General features: G+C 41.2%; 1 protein-coding gene across 1 annotated transcript in view; it reads left to right on the top strand.

Annotated features, from left to right (window-relative positions):
* The window catches only part of dock5 (dedicator of cytokinesis 5), a 34,653-nt gene that overhangs the window by 6,740 nt on the left and 13,264 nt on the right, over positions 1-14,649 (top strand). The window contains exons 2-23 of the mRNA XM_061071429.1: positions 1,931-2,014; positions 2,228-2,268; positions 2,387-2,442; positions 2,712-2,808; positions 2,963-3,111; positions 3,249-3,384; positions 3,515-3,672; positions 5,078-5,159; positions 5,856-5,985; positions 6,656-6,728; positions 8,666-8,808; positions 8,972-9,097; positions 9,219-9,343; positions 10,556-10,654; positions 10,890-10,962; positions 11,087-11,190; positions 11,425-11,605; positions 11,922-12,019; positions 12,681-12,770; positions 13,916-14,016; positions 14,157-14,291; positions 14,393-14,504. Of these exons, the coding sequence (XP_060927412.1) occupies positions 1,931-2,014; positions 2,228-2,268; positions 2,387-2,442; positions 2,712-2,808; positions 2,963-3,111; positions 3,249-3,384; positions 3,515-3,672; positions 5,078-5,159; positions 5,856-5,985; positions 6,656-6,728; positions 8,666-8,808; positions 8,972-9,097; positions 9,219-9,343; positions 10,556-10,654; positions 10,890-10,962; positions 11,087-11,190; positions 11,425-11,605; positions 11,922-12,019; positions 12,681-12,770; positions 13,916-14,016; positions 14,157-14,291; positions 14,393-14,504 (2,393 nt within the window). The remainder of the gene's footprint in view (positions 1-1,930; positions 2,015-2,227; positions 2,269-2,386; positions 2,443-2,711; positions 2,809-2,962; positions 3,112-3,248; positions 3,385-3,514; positions 3,673-5,077; positions 5,160-5,855; positions 5,986-6,655; positions 6,729-8,665; positions 8,809-8,971; positions 9,098-9,218; positions 9,344-10,555; positions 10,655-10,889; positions 10,963-11,086; positions 11,191-11,424; positions 11,606-11,921; positions 12,020-12,680; positions 12,771-13,915; positions 14,017-14,156; positions 14,292-14,392; positions 14,505-14,649) is intronic.

The following is a 14,649-nucleotide window of genomic DNA, read 5'->3' as shown; positions in this document are numbered from 1 at the left end:
TCTCGCCGATCACTGACATTTTCTGGGGTATCATGTCCGATGCTGGTGTTGGTATTTGAACATCTTCATGTTTCAGCGTTGATTCTTATAATTTGTAGCATTACCCACTTTTTTGTGTCTGCTTTCTTTCATAGCCACAACTGGTAATATTTGTTTAGGTTCTGCTTTTCACATTCAGTGAGTGACGAGAACAATAGTCTGTCATTGCATTGTGTTGACGTTGATGAGCTGCCAGCAGCTGCTCAAACAGCTCAGCCGCGGTGTTTCTTAAATACTTTAATTAAATCAAATCCACTTACGTGATAAATCATTCAGAGTGAATCAGGCCGACTTGGATTTACCATTAGTATGCACATTAAGTTAAACCTGAGCAGATAGGGGCTTTATCAGAATTCACAACAACAGCTCTGCCGTCAGTATTTCAAGTTGAAGAGGGAGATAGTGTGTCTCAGAGTTGTACCAGATGAGCGGTGCTGCCAAGGCCCAGTGTGGCATCACAACGCGCTCAACTGGTTTCCAGTCATTGGCGTAAAGGCCATGCTGTTGTCACACTGTGTCAAGTTGGTGAATGGACCATTGTCACTCTCAGCTTGACCAGAGGAAGATGTCATTTATTCAGTGCACGTTTCATTCAATATTGCTCTGACTGGTGAAACGATGTGTTCCGGTGACTTCTATTAAATTCAAAAACACAGTATGTTGATACTTTGGGACCAAAACGTCTGTACTTTATAGTGGGGTTTGTGTATTCAGAAGCGATACTTAAGGGAATAAGAAAGGAAGTAAAGGAAATATAATTTAAGGCGATTTACAGGAACCTGTACAGATGAGCCTTAAAACATACCCAACATGGGCCTAACCAAGTACTTTAAGAGCCCATTGGAGCTTAAAATCTGATTTGTATGGTCTATATATATATATGTCTGTCTGTGCAAATTAGTTTTATGGGGAAGTTAGAGAAATCTATCGTTGAGGAGGAAGTCATGGTGCGGGAAGGGTAGTGGCATTCAATGTGTTGTCAAGTTTTGGTATTCAGACGGAGGTGTGATAAGCTGAGCCAGTTGAAGCGTGCTGTGAAATCTGGCCTCCAGCAAGAAGCATTATCACCATGCAAGTCAGGGCAGAGCTCTCTTCATAGTTCCTCTATCTTGCTATGAGTATGAGTGGCTGCATGCTATTGCAGCTTGCTCAAGTCGTGACAAAGACCTTAGCTACAGTGTTGTTTGGCAAGGTGTCTCTTTTGCAATGTCTGCCTGGGTTTTGCATCAGTGTGTTTGGGGATCTCTCCCATACATGTCTTGGTTAGAGAGTTAAAAAAGGAATGACAGGAGGAGTGTCCATGAAAGCTGTTAATAAACTAAAATTAGGGAAAAGCAGGTCTTCTTGCAGGTGGGCCATTTGGCTGGAACACGTCATGCAGAGTGTGACTAAAGGCCAAAGCTGTACGGGTGTGATACCATCACCTTTTTTTAGCTCTTCCCCTCACTGTTGACACTGAGGATACCTGCTCCAGAACAGTCCATTTACTGGAACGTTAAACACAGCCTCGGGGCATCCGTTTCAATTAAGACTCATCAAAATGCTTTAGAGGTTTGCGTCACACAGTCCTCCTGCGCAAACACACACACTCTCACTGTTAGATGAGGAATAAATCATAGATCAAGATCCTCTTCGCCTGCATGTCTGGGTTCTGCGCTGTGGAGGGTGAATTGGTTTCCGTTTCCAGGGGGAGACTGCAAAAACCTCTGATCCAAAACTTAAAAAAAAACGTACTTTCTCCTCTGTGAGTGATTGAAAAGGGGATTCAGAGTTTTTTTTCTTAATCCACTGGACCTTAAGGAGGAACCAAAAACTTGTCAGTCAAACTTCAGTACGTTTCTGAATGTTGTGTTTTCCACTCGTAATGAGACTGTCCTGCTTTGTCCTTCAGCAATCTACAATTATGCTCCCAGTGGTGAGCAGGAGCTGTGTCTTCAGGTCGGGGACACGGTGCACATACTTGAGAAATTGGAAGGTGAGTGAAGCTGAACGCACAACACGCCCTGACACATCGCCCGACACATCCGTCTTCCATGCAATATGACTCTGGGAACTTTAAAATGTTAAACTAGCCCCGGCACTTAATATGCAGTACGTAATAATATAAATGAGTTCATCACATTGTTCTCCTGACAGGTTGGATTTTCATCACTGTTGTATGTTTCTCTATTAATTTGTATTTCCTCAGGCTGGTATAGGGGCTACACGCTACGCAAGAAATCACAGAGGGTAAGGGTTTAATTAGCTCCGTGTTATCTTATATTCAACGCTGTTACTTATATTTGTTCACATACACATAAACTCACACACACACACACACTCTGACATTACCTCTTTGTTTCCTCAGGGTATTTTCCCAGTTTCCTACATCCACTTAAAGGAGGCTACGGTTGAGGGAATAGGGTGAGATCACATATCAGTAAACATATCATCCTGATGATAATCTGATTTGCTTTTGATGTACCCTGCCTTGTTACTAATAACACGGCAGTGCAGTTGTAATTTTCTAAAGTGTAGATTCTGTAAAGCTTTCCTTAGCTGTGCAGGGAAACCATCCAACTATTTATCATGCATAGAACTGCACTTGTGTCTGTCCAAGTTATATGACCTGATCTATGAGTGATGTGCTACATTTTTACAAAGTCTTATTCTTCTCTCCTCGTGGCTGGTAGCCAGCAGGAAATAATTGTTCCAGCAGATTTACCCCTGGTCCTGGAACTTGGAGCTACTCTAAGAGAATGGTCCCAGATATGGCACAAGCTCTTTGTGGTATGTGTAGGGTGGCTCTCTGTTATCTGCCTCTCTTGTTTCTAGTATCCACAGGCCTCTCCTCCCTGATTCGCATCACTTTTAATCATTTTTCTTTTGTTTTATTCCTCTGATGGCTCTATTGCTTTAAGCATATTCCTGTTTTATCTGACAGGCGAACAAGACAACACTGTTCCGCGGTGTTCAGCAGATGGCCTACAGCCTCATCGAATATCGATCTCAGATAGTGTCAGGAACACTGCCCCAGGATGACCTTGTAGAGCTGAGAAAGAAAGTAACAGCAAAGATTGATTATGGAAACCGGTATGAGTCCAGCTGCCTTCTTGTACTGCAATGAAATGCCTTCTGACATAAACACCAAGTTGTATGTGCTTGGGTCATAACTCTGAGATTGTCTCTGCAAACTTGTTTGATGCGGTCTGGCACCCTGTGCCGCTCAGGATTCTGGGGCTGGACCTGGTGGTGCGAGATGATGCAGGGAACACGCTGGATCCTGACTGGACCAGTACGGTCAGTCTGTTCCGGGCACACGAGACTGCATCCCGTAGCGTTGATGACAGGATACAAGAAGAGAAGGCATGATTCTAATTGTTTTGATACAGATCACTTTCTTTACTCCACAGTGTCCGTCAGTTTTAACTAAGGAAACTAATGTTTCAAGGACTAATAATGTCCTTGCACTGCCTGGGTCCTTTTTTTCATGCAGACGCGGCAACAAAACCTGGAAATGAGGCGTCAGACTCTGTTCAGTACAGTGCACACCTACAGCCTGCTCATGAACCTGAAGAACTTTGTATGCAACATTGGAGAGGACGCTGAGCTGCTCATGTCTCTGTATGACCCTGACCAGTCTGAATTCATCAGGTTTGCTACTCACTTTTAATTCTGCAATTAAGTATCAAGCCAAGGATATTTGCCTTTTTTGGTTCATTAATTTTGTAAGTGGAGTTTTTATATGCAACCAGCAAGTCGTGCAATTCACTGTCATAAAAGGTTTTTGTTACAATAACAGTTAAACTCCCTGAGGAGTTGCAGGGCACAGAATTCAATTTTTGAAGCCAGCAAGCAGAAAATCTTTACACTATGATATGTGATATGGAAAAGTTATGTTTATTCCAGCATGATGCAGAAAAAATGAAAACTCTGCACAACAGATTTTATCATAGTGTCATGCTGACATCTACCAGATGAGTGATTAAGAAGAGTGAAAGACTACTTGTAAAAACTACTACCATAATTGGTAGTATTCTTACTTAGTTACTTATCATGACAAGGTGAACATTTCTGAATAATGAGAAGTTATACTATGAGGAAGGGAATGAAGAATAATGATAAGCTGCTTCTTCCCCTTCTTGCTCTACTAGAAAAGTAGTGTGTCTGTTCCAATATTTTTATTATTGGTGCAAACATAAATATTGGAAGAGATAACAAGAACAGAATTCTTTTAATAAGATGTCAAATCGATTACAAATTTTTTAATGTTAAACTGGTATCTCCCTCCTCTGACAGTGTGAGTAATTACACAAACAGTGCTTTGAAACCAGCAATAATCCGGGTCTGTCCGCGCCACTGATCGCTGTGTTCCTCCCACTGATCACCAAGATTCTTTTTTATCTCGAGCATCAGAAACTTTTCTTTGGATGGTTTCCAAGTTTTTCCACCATAGAATGCAACATACTCATAGTTGTATAGCACACAGGAGCCCATCGCTGCTCCCCTCTTTACATTTTGCCAACCACTCATCCGGGTTGACGCTAACTGCACTTTTGTAAGTGGGCCACTGCAGAGATAAAACTTTTTTTGTGCTGCATAATGCAGAGATTTTGCTTTGTGTACACTCCTTTGACAAGGACATGAATGTGTCATTCATTCATTTATATCTCAAACTCCACCTTTCATTCTGGGTGCTGTCTGTTAACTGACCTTTGACCTCCCTAAAGGGACAGCAGTCATCACAGCAGACAATCTGAAATTTCAAATTGGGTGGAAACATTACAAGTCTAACTGATACCTAGATAATAAATAAGCATTACTAATGATAGTGTGCCTTAGTGAGACATTTCATGAATTACCTCTAACATATCTAATATGAGAAATGTCTATAAGAATCAATAGACCATAGCAAATGTTTTTAACACTTTGGATTTTATCTGATATAACTGCTTACACCATGCAGAGTTTTCACATTAGTGACTTTTCTATTTTCTGTTTCTCCTGATACCTCAGATAATGTGATCTCTAACTGTGACTCTTATTTCAATTCATGCAGTGAGAACTTCCTGGTGCGCTGGGACAGTATGGGGATGCCTAAAGAAATTGAAAAACTCAACAACCTGCCAGCGCTATTCACGGTAACTGAATCCCACTGACTGTTCCCTCCGCTCTGATTGAAACAATCCACACCCTGCCTGAAATATGTGACAAAGAGGACAATTTACTCCTGGATTGCTCCTAATTTACTAAAGGTTTCAAGTGAATGGCTCCCATTCACGGCACATCTTTGGAAATGTTTATACGTTTGCCTCAGTAATAATGCTGCCGTTTATGTTAATGACACAGGCAGCCGTTGCCCCGTAAACATGTCATTGTTTTATCCTGCATGTGTGCCACTGGGAATTAGTGGTTCAGAGTGTAATGAAAGCACATTAATCAAGGCACGGAGCTGAAATTTTATGGTTAGATATGCTTCCTCGAAGCACAGTAGACTCCTTGACTTGAAAAAGCGTCCAGAAAAACAAACGCATTAAGATGTTGGAGAGGTGATATGTCAGAGAGAGTTTCCCTGCATTCTTTCACCCTGCAATATTTGCCATCTGGTCTGCAGCTCCATCCCTGTGAATGCACATAATGACAGGCTAGTGATACATGCTACAGGCAAACTATTTCTTTTGAAAAGGCAGCCACTCTGCTATGGATACGCCTGAATCCACACTAGTTTTCAAACTAAAACACAGTAGTACGGATGTGGCCACAGTCCGCTGCCTTTTGTGTCTGTCTTATCAGTTCACATCCCATAATAAATGAACTTTGTGTTTCATTGCATCCAGGACCTGAGCAGCAGCGACTTAATGAGGCAGCGACTGTTCCTGGTGTGTCAGATCATCAGAGTGGGCAGCATGGAGCTGAAAGAGGGCAAGAAACACACCAGTGGACTGAGGAGGCCGTTCGGTGTGGCCGGTGAGCTCATTTCTACCATCCCAGTTTTTGGTTAAGGAATATGAAAGTCTACTCAGTTGCTTTAACAGTTCTGTTGAGGTATAAAAATATGGGATCCATGTGCTGAATGAAACGGGAACACCTGCTTTCTGCTCCGGAAAATGTTTCCTCTCTGCCTTGGCAAAGAGAGTAGCTGGAAATTGGTTTAGCAATGGTCTTTGTTTTTGGCCAGATGATTAGTGGGTTTTATGAGGAATGGTTTCCTCGGGTGTTGGAGCAAATGGACTGAAACCAGAGTCACAAAGTATGTTTAACTCAGAAGTCAAATTGTTTTTAGCCAGAAAAAATAAACTGTTTCGGAGAAGAGCTGGGCAGAATGAACAACTCTGAAGCATTTTGCAAGCTGGAGATCAAGAACCCTCAATCTGTCTCATTGTGCCGGCTGTCTGCCGTGCCAGGCAACAGGTGACTGAGATCCAATACTTAGCTCGGCTCCTGTCTCCAAAGTAGAACAAACAGAACTTTTCCAGCAGAACTAAAAACAAAAAACTAATTAGATTTTGCTAAATCCAGCGAAATCCCATTTTACTGTTGTTTGTGCAACAACTAAAGACTGTATTTCCTCTGGAAGGTTTGTTTACCCTTGAGTCTTGGTCACACTGTGATGCTCCTAATGTCTTTGTGTTTGCAGTGATGGACATTACAGATGTCGCCCATGGCAAAACCGACGATGAGGACAAACAGCACTTCATCCCATTTCAGCAGTGAGTCTTTTGATGCTGTCACACTCCTGCTGTTAACAGGCTTAGCCATGTTTTGTAAAGCACAATTCAGCAAGAATAATGGAAAATAATTGGACTCGGAAAAAAAAAGAATCAAGTTATAGCTGCTTACTGCGTTCAGTCACATGCTTTTTTCAAGGAAGCAATTCAGCTGGTTTTTTTATATGCATTTCAAGGGCAAATATAAAAATACAAAAAAAGTTTTTACAATACAGAGTGTTCTCAAAGGCAGGCTTCAAGGCCATGTGTTCCCATAGCCTCCGCACAGTGGGGGGATGAGGGCGATAATACTCAATACACGGATCCTGCATGGAAGAGCCCCTAAAAATATCTCGACTGTTTCCTGACATCTGAAATTTTTTTTACCAAGGTTTATTCTCCATTTGTCTCTGCACACTGTGTCACAGTTCACTGTCTTCTTGAAGAGCTACAGACAAAAAAGGACTCAGTGAATGTCTGGAGCAGTATTGTAAAGTCTTTTCTACTCTTCAGTCACTGCCACTCGTCTAAGTGTTCCCTTCTGAACACACAGAACAGCTTGTTAAGCTCCCGCGCCTTCACACATGAGTTTAGATGTCATTATCATTAACATATTCCTGTCTGTATGTGCTTATCTACATGCTAACACGCTGTATTTTGATGCTGATCATGGTAAATATCATATCTTTGTAACGTTGTCATCATGTAAGCATGCTTACATTAGCATTTAGATCAAAGCGAAGCCTCTCAGCGCCATTAACATGCCTGCTAATTTGTTGAGATTCTACAAGGTTACTGAGATTAAAAGTCTAGAACAGTTGTGCAAAATGTTATTCATGAGCATTTTCTAAATGAGCATCTCAGTCACCATGAGTTCATTGGAAAATTGTAAAGCTGTATTAGACACAAACCCTCGAAAATGTCCGGAAAATTCACATATGAAGAATGCAGCAGGAGATTGTGAAGGTCAGACATGTGCACAACAACAGGAGCATTTCTGTAGCATTCATTGTAAAACAAAGGTATAAGAAAAAATGCATTGCACTCAACCAATCCAGTAAGAGCTGTTGCACAGTGTTCACACACCCACATCAAATCAGAAAACAGGACATGACATATAATCACAACTGTGGAAAGCACAGTGTTTTTGTTTACAGCATATCCACAACGGCGTCGGCCCTTCTCATCAAAACCTCTCACATCTCATTGTCTGTCAGACTTGACATCTTTGTCCGTGTCTTCTGTGTGTCTGGCATTTCTTCTTCATCCGGGAATATTTGTATTCACGTCTGTTTTAGGTTAGAAATATCAATAACCATAGCCACTCACTTTCTGAGAGTTTTCTGGAAATGCTCCTGCTGTGTTCTCACATGGGCTCACTCTTGCATTCTCTGTACATTTTACCGGAGGCCTGACAGGAAAAAATTCTGGGATATGTGTGGAGCAACTGACTGAGACATTTGTGTTCTCACATACAGCCCCTCTTGAAAAAGCCAGGAAAATGTTTGAACTTCAGTGCACATTGAAAGCAGCTGAAGATATTTTTGCACTGAATTATGCAGTAAAGAAACAAGAAAGCATCGACTGATGACAGAGCATGAACTGTGGATTAACAAATTACACACTATTTGACAATTGCATCAAAGACGCGAAAGAAGAAATATCTTAACATGACTCAGATTTATTTAAACTGGTAATTAAGTTATTAAAAGACACTCACATGCAGTCTTGTGCTTAATAAAGTCAGTATAGCACCAGTACACTGTGTTAGTCAGTTCTGTAGTAGTCACTGGGGTGTGAGGAAATAAATATGGTGCAGCTTGTCAGGGGATCCAGACCTCCTAACTTTGCCTTTTTGCTGCTCCCCCGTCCGTGTGTTTGTCACCTGTCAGAGATGCTGTCATCTGATTGTTCTTATTCTCCCGATGCCTCTCACTCAGGATAGCGATGGAAACCTACATCCGTCAGAGGCAGCTCATCATGTCTCCGCTCATGCCATCCCGAGTCATAGGAGAGAATGAGCCGCTCACTGCTGTCTTCAACAAAGTCATTGCCACGCGGGAGGTCAATCACAAAGGCCAGGGTAAAATGAAGTGCTCTCTGACAGTGTGTCCCCCTGTGATAGTGGAGGGTCACTCCAAATTGACCCTTTTGTTTTGAGGAAAAATAAATGATGTGTGAGGGGTCTTTTGGGTGTATGCTTGCGGAGTCTGCCTCATTGAATTTCCTCACGCGTTTCCTGGCAGGGCTGTTTGTGACCCTGAAGCTCCTCCCAGGGGATCTCGCCCAGGTCAGAAAGGACTACCCCCACTTTGTGGACCGCAGCACGGCTATCGTCAGGAAAATGGGCTTTCCAGAAATCATCCTCCCAGGTGGATCAAAGTCTGCTCTGCATGTGCCATGATTGTGTCCTTTGTACTTGCTTGCAAAAACGCGAGAATGGCTCATAAATTGCCAGCACATCCACCTAATCATCTGTTGTACTTTCTCTAGGAAATGTGAGGAACGATATCTACGTAACCCTGCTGCAGGGAGAGTTTGACCGAGGCAAAAAAAAGACCCCGAAAAACGTAGAGGTCATACTGACTGTGCACGATGATGAAGGCAATCCTATGGAGGTAAAACAGACGAGTATATTCAACAAAGAATTTTCTAATCAAGCTTTATGTGACTATGATAGCATCTATTTATAGCAATTCTTATAGTTTTGCTGTAAATAATGTAGTGTTTTAGCCTTGTTAGAAGCATAAACAATGGATTAAAATATCTACCACTTGACCCCTGGATCGATTTCTACTAAATGTTGTACCAATATTTTTTGTCTTCAGAGGATAAATCCAACTGACTATATTGATCCCCTGACCTTTCCCCTAGCTCTACCACAAGGTTTACATTTTTAGTTTTGAGTAAATTCTAACAAATTTAGGATCAGATTTGTTACAGAAATATGTGCCACACTGGATGAATTATCACAAGAAAGAATTTCTAACATTTCATTTTGCACAATCATCAGATCAAAATTTCGATTTGTTCGATACTTTGACTCACAATGTATCTCCCATCAACCTCAGTCTTACATTTTATAAAGAGCTCATCAGCAAATGCTAACATGCCATCTGGTACTAAACTTAATCATGTAAAACATTATATCTGGTAAACATCAGTATGTCAGCATTTTCATTGTAAGCATGTTAGCATACTAATGTTAGCAATTAGCTCGGTACATCCTCACAGAGATGTTTGCATGGTTGTCGATCATAGACTGTATATAAAGATGGACAACATGTCAGCTCCCCAATAGTGAAGCCAAAGCATTACGATCGCCACCTGTAGGCTGGCTGCAGTATAGGTCATAAAACCTGTATACCCCCCATGTTAGTTGATTGGATATTATCACACTGATGTATGTTCAAGTGTAATTTTTTCTAGTAAGCGGGTTTATTTTGCAATTTTATGATATTGAAACAGAGTGAAATGTCATGATTGACAGCTAAGACTGACTCATGATTGGTTGAGCTTGTGTATATTGACGGGAATTTGCTATAGCTTCTCCGTCCCCTGACTATTAAAGCACAGACTCTGGCTTCAACTGCATAATGTGGCAGCATTCTTATAAGAGATAATTATGCTTCATTTCTATATAGTGGGAGGAAGTGAAGACGCGTTATCTATCTTCATAGAAAGTCGATTCTTATTCTTAAAGGTTATATGGCTCATTTTTGGAGGATTATCTTGCACTTCTGTGACTGTGGTACTTTTTTTGATTTCCAATGAGGAGCGAATTGATGCTCCTATCATGTCGTTAAATCTCTGTCCTTCAACTTCTGTAGAAAGCCATATTTCCTGGGGCCGGTTATGATGGTATCACAGAGTACAAGTCCGTCATATACTACCAGGTGAAGCAGCCTTGCTGGAATGAAACTGTGAAGGTGAGGCTCATGTCAAGGACCCACATGTGCAACTCTGCACTTCCAACACGATATCTTACGTTCTCTAATTAGTTCTTTAAATGGATTTGCTGCGGCTCAATATAATGAAATAATCTTCTGGGGAGGATACTGGCTCAGAATGTGCTACTCATACAAATCTCCCACCAGATAACATTTCTTCGACTTTATAATCCTGTATTCACACTCTCCTTCATTTCTCCCCCTCCCCTGCAAGGTGACAATTCCCATTGAAGACGTGTGCCGCTGTCACCTCAGGGTGATGTTTCGACACAGGTCTTCCCAGGACTGTGAGTCAATGTGACTTATTTGTATGGCAAACACCCACATGTAAACCTGTCACTGTGTTAAATACAGCCGGAGTGACTGTTGGTGGATCTGCTCCTGTCTGTCATGTTTGTGTGCATCCCTCAGCTAGAGACAAATCGGAGAAGCCCTTTGGAATGGCCTTCGTGCGGCTCATGAGAGGAGATGGGACCACGCTAAAAGACGGCATACATGAACTCATCGTCTATAAGGTGCTGTTTTTTTATTTCTCATCTTGTATGAAGTGTATCTCATTGCATCTATCTTTAAAATAAACAGGATATTATTTATTACTTTTATCTAATTACACAAAAAACCTGTCTTGAAAAGCTGACAGTTGGCAGAGAGATTATCCTTGAATCCCCTCCACAGTCAATAAATATGACATTAGATCTCCATGGATCAATATGCTTCATGATTCATTGCCTGTTTTATGAATTTCTCAGGTTGATGTGAAAAAGCCTGAGGATGCAAAGGTCTATCTCACCCTGCCGGCGACCTGGCATGAAGTGGGGGAGAAGGAGAAGCAGACGGGGAAGCAGTTCCACCATTCAGGAGTCATTCCTGTGACTAAAGACAGCTTCCAGATTTCATTGCTCACCTGCTCCACTAAACTCACCCAGAACGGTACAGCAGGGAATATTTCTGTTTTGCCCACATAACTCTGAGATAATTAAAAGATGTCATGTCACAGTTTTTAAGAGATGAAACTAATTCTACAGCAGCGGATTGAGGTGCACTGGCCTCATTGTTTCCTCCCCTCAGATCATCTTTTAAATTATTTAGGCTCATCTGTGTTGCAAATATTTTGCTGATGTATGGACAGTTGATTGACGCGAATCTAATCAGCTTTTAACACAATTATCTCTAGCTGATGTTGTAGCACATGAGCTGTTGCTACTGCTGAATTTATTCTGATTGTTGATTTTTGTTGTTTTCCCAGTGGATCTTCTCGGCCTGTTAAACTGGAGGTCTAACCCCGGAGATCTGGACCAGATTCTTCAGAGACTGATGGAGGTCGAGGGAGGGGAGATAGTGAAAGTGAGTTCCCATTGTGTCACAAATACTGCACTAAGTGCAGCTGCTTTCAGACATGCACTCAACTCTGGAAATCTCCTGACATTTTCTGGAGGGGGCTGTATGCAAGAACACAAATGTCTTATTGAAAGGCTCCAGACTTTCTATGGAATTTCTCTTGCCAGCACCTCTTGTAAAACCCTGGTAAAAAACCCTTAGGATTCACATTGAGAAAGTGGGTTTGTTAATGATGTATCTCTAATGCGACAGATGCAAAAACTGAAAAAAAACAAAACAAATATCGCGGGTTGAAAAGACAGAGCCGTACATGTAGAAGACAGATGCCACGAGGGGGTCAAAAGAGCTTTTGGCGACAAGGGGCAAGGCTGTAAACATGTGATCTCTGCAGAGGCATTCAGTGTTAGAGTCTTGCCTCCGCCTGCAGCGCTCTGGAGATTTTGTTGTTATGAATGTTGTTATGAATGTGACACAGAGCGGTAAATGTCCTGCTCTGTTGTTTGTGTGTGAATGGTAAACTCCTGAGAAAGTCCATACCAAATTTTGCAGACATTCTCCAGGGTTCACGTGTGAAAACAGCTTAGATAACATTCTGATCGATTTAATAAATGATGTCCAATGTCCTCTCTAATATGAGTTATGTGACATGTTTCTGTTTTGTCCACAGTTTCTCCAGGACACTCTGGATGCCCTGTTCAACATAATGATGGAGACCTCAGAGAAGGACACGTATGACCACCTGGTCTTCAATGCGTTGGTTAGTTTGTGGTGAAGCTATTGTGTGATCAATTTTATTATGCAGTGCACAAGTGTTCATGACAGGACGGCACGACCCAATCCCACGAAGCGTCACAACATTTGTCTAAAGGGTCACAGGGATATGAAACTGAATTGTGGCACACAAACATATGAGAAAATATTTTACAAATATTTATGAAAGGCTAATCTTCATCGTCAGTCCCTTTGCCAGATGTTGATAGGTCTCCTGCAGTGACAGAAAATGTGTGCACAGTGGGAACAATTGTTAAGAAGCAAACACAATTATAAGTATCATGTCACATTTTTGCTAAACAATTGCCATCAGCGCTAACCACAAAAATACATGAAAACATCAGTAGCCACCTCTTAAACCACATTTGGCTTCGTACACGGTTGAACAACAAATTAGAACTGATCCGAATATTATTTTAGTTTGTTAGCTTGCAGCACTTTTGCAGTTGTAAGGCGGCTTGCCTACAATTTTTCACTGATGTGCCAAACTTATAGATTTCACATATGCCAGTTTCATTTTAATTTTCTAGGGGTTGTTATTTTTTCCTACAGTTTGTATTCCTCTCTTTCACTGTTACAACTTGTAAACATGTGAGTTTTTTGTGTCAGTGCTGGTAACGTTAGATGCCAACTGCACCTCACAAAGCTATCACGTAGATTAAAAATGTTCTTGTCTGAGAACAACTAATATAATTCCTGTAGAGGTATAATGAATAATGTCGAATTACTATTTCTCATTTCATTGGCAATTGAGATATGTGTGGCAATGCATATGTGATATTATTTATAAATAAAACATGCAACATTGAAATACTATTTTGATGCTGATTACCATGGCAACAGCGGAAGATTCAAAGTACTCATACTTGACTTCTTTGGAATAAGAAGAATAATCTTTATGTGACACACACTGTGTAAAGATTATAATTTTAAACAGTATTACAGGCTTACATCATGCATCTCCTACATGTTAAGGTTTGACTACAAATACATGAACATGAAAGACATGAATAAGATATGCTCCTAAGTATTTTCGATAAGAAACATCTGGAACCAGTAATATAGAGTTCTGTACATGTGCCAACTTACACCAGTTTCTCATTTTGTTTCCTTCTCTTTTTTCATTACCAGGTATTTATAATCACACTTATTGGAGACATCAAATTCCAGCACTTCAATCCAGTCTTGGAAACCTACATCAACAAGCACTTCAGTGCCACTTTGGCTTACATGTGAGTCTCCCCTCTCTTTTCCACCTTTGATTGCTTATGCCCCTTCATGCTGTTTATTTTTAGTACTCCGTTTGCGCTTCTTCTCCACCCACTCCCAAATTACCAGAGGACCTTAATACTTGACTCATTTACTTTTTCAGGAAGCTAACTAAGGTGCTAAACTACTACGTGAGCCATGCCGAGGAGCCCGCCCTGACCGAGAGGCTCTACATGGCACTCAAAGCTCTAAAATACCTCTTCAGGTTTATTGTACAGTCCCGGGTCCTCTATCTCAGGTATCAAGAGACATTGTCATAAAAGAAAAAAATAATCCCCTTTGCACTCTCATATTCAAAGGCGTGCTTCTTGTGATGCAAATCCTGCCCTTGATTCTCAGATTCTATGGGAACAGTGAAGATGGGGACGCTTTCCTCAACTCCATTCGCACCCTCTTCTTGTCTTTCAACACTCTCATGGATAGACCTCTTGATGAGGGAGTGAAGATAAAGGTAACCTGAATCACAGCTGAGTAGTTAGTGTTTCCAGGAAGTGCTTATGTCTCTTATTTGTTTGATTCTTGTAATGTATGTGATAAACATTTCACTAAATTGTCTTATGTTTTAGTCTTGAGAATAAAACTAAATTGCAGCTCAG

The sequence above is a fragment of the Limanda limanda genome, chromosome 5, assembly GCF_963576545.1.
Source record: "Limanda limanda chromosome 5, fLimLim1.1, whole genome shotgun sequence".
In the NCBI taxonomy this organism is placed as follows: Eukaryota; Metazoa; Chordata; class Actinopteri; order Pleuronectiformes; family Pleuronectidae; genus Limanda; species Limanda limanda.
The sequence above is the reverse complement of the archived record's forward strand: the minus strand, read 5'-3'. Positions and strand labels throughout refer to the sequence as shown.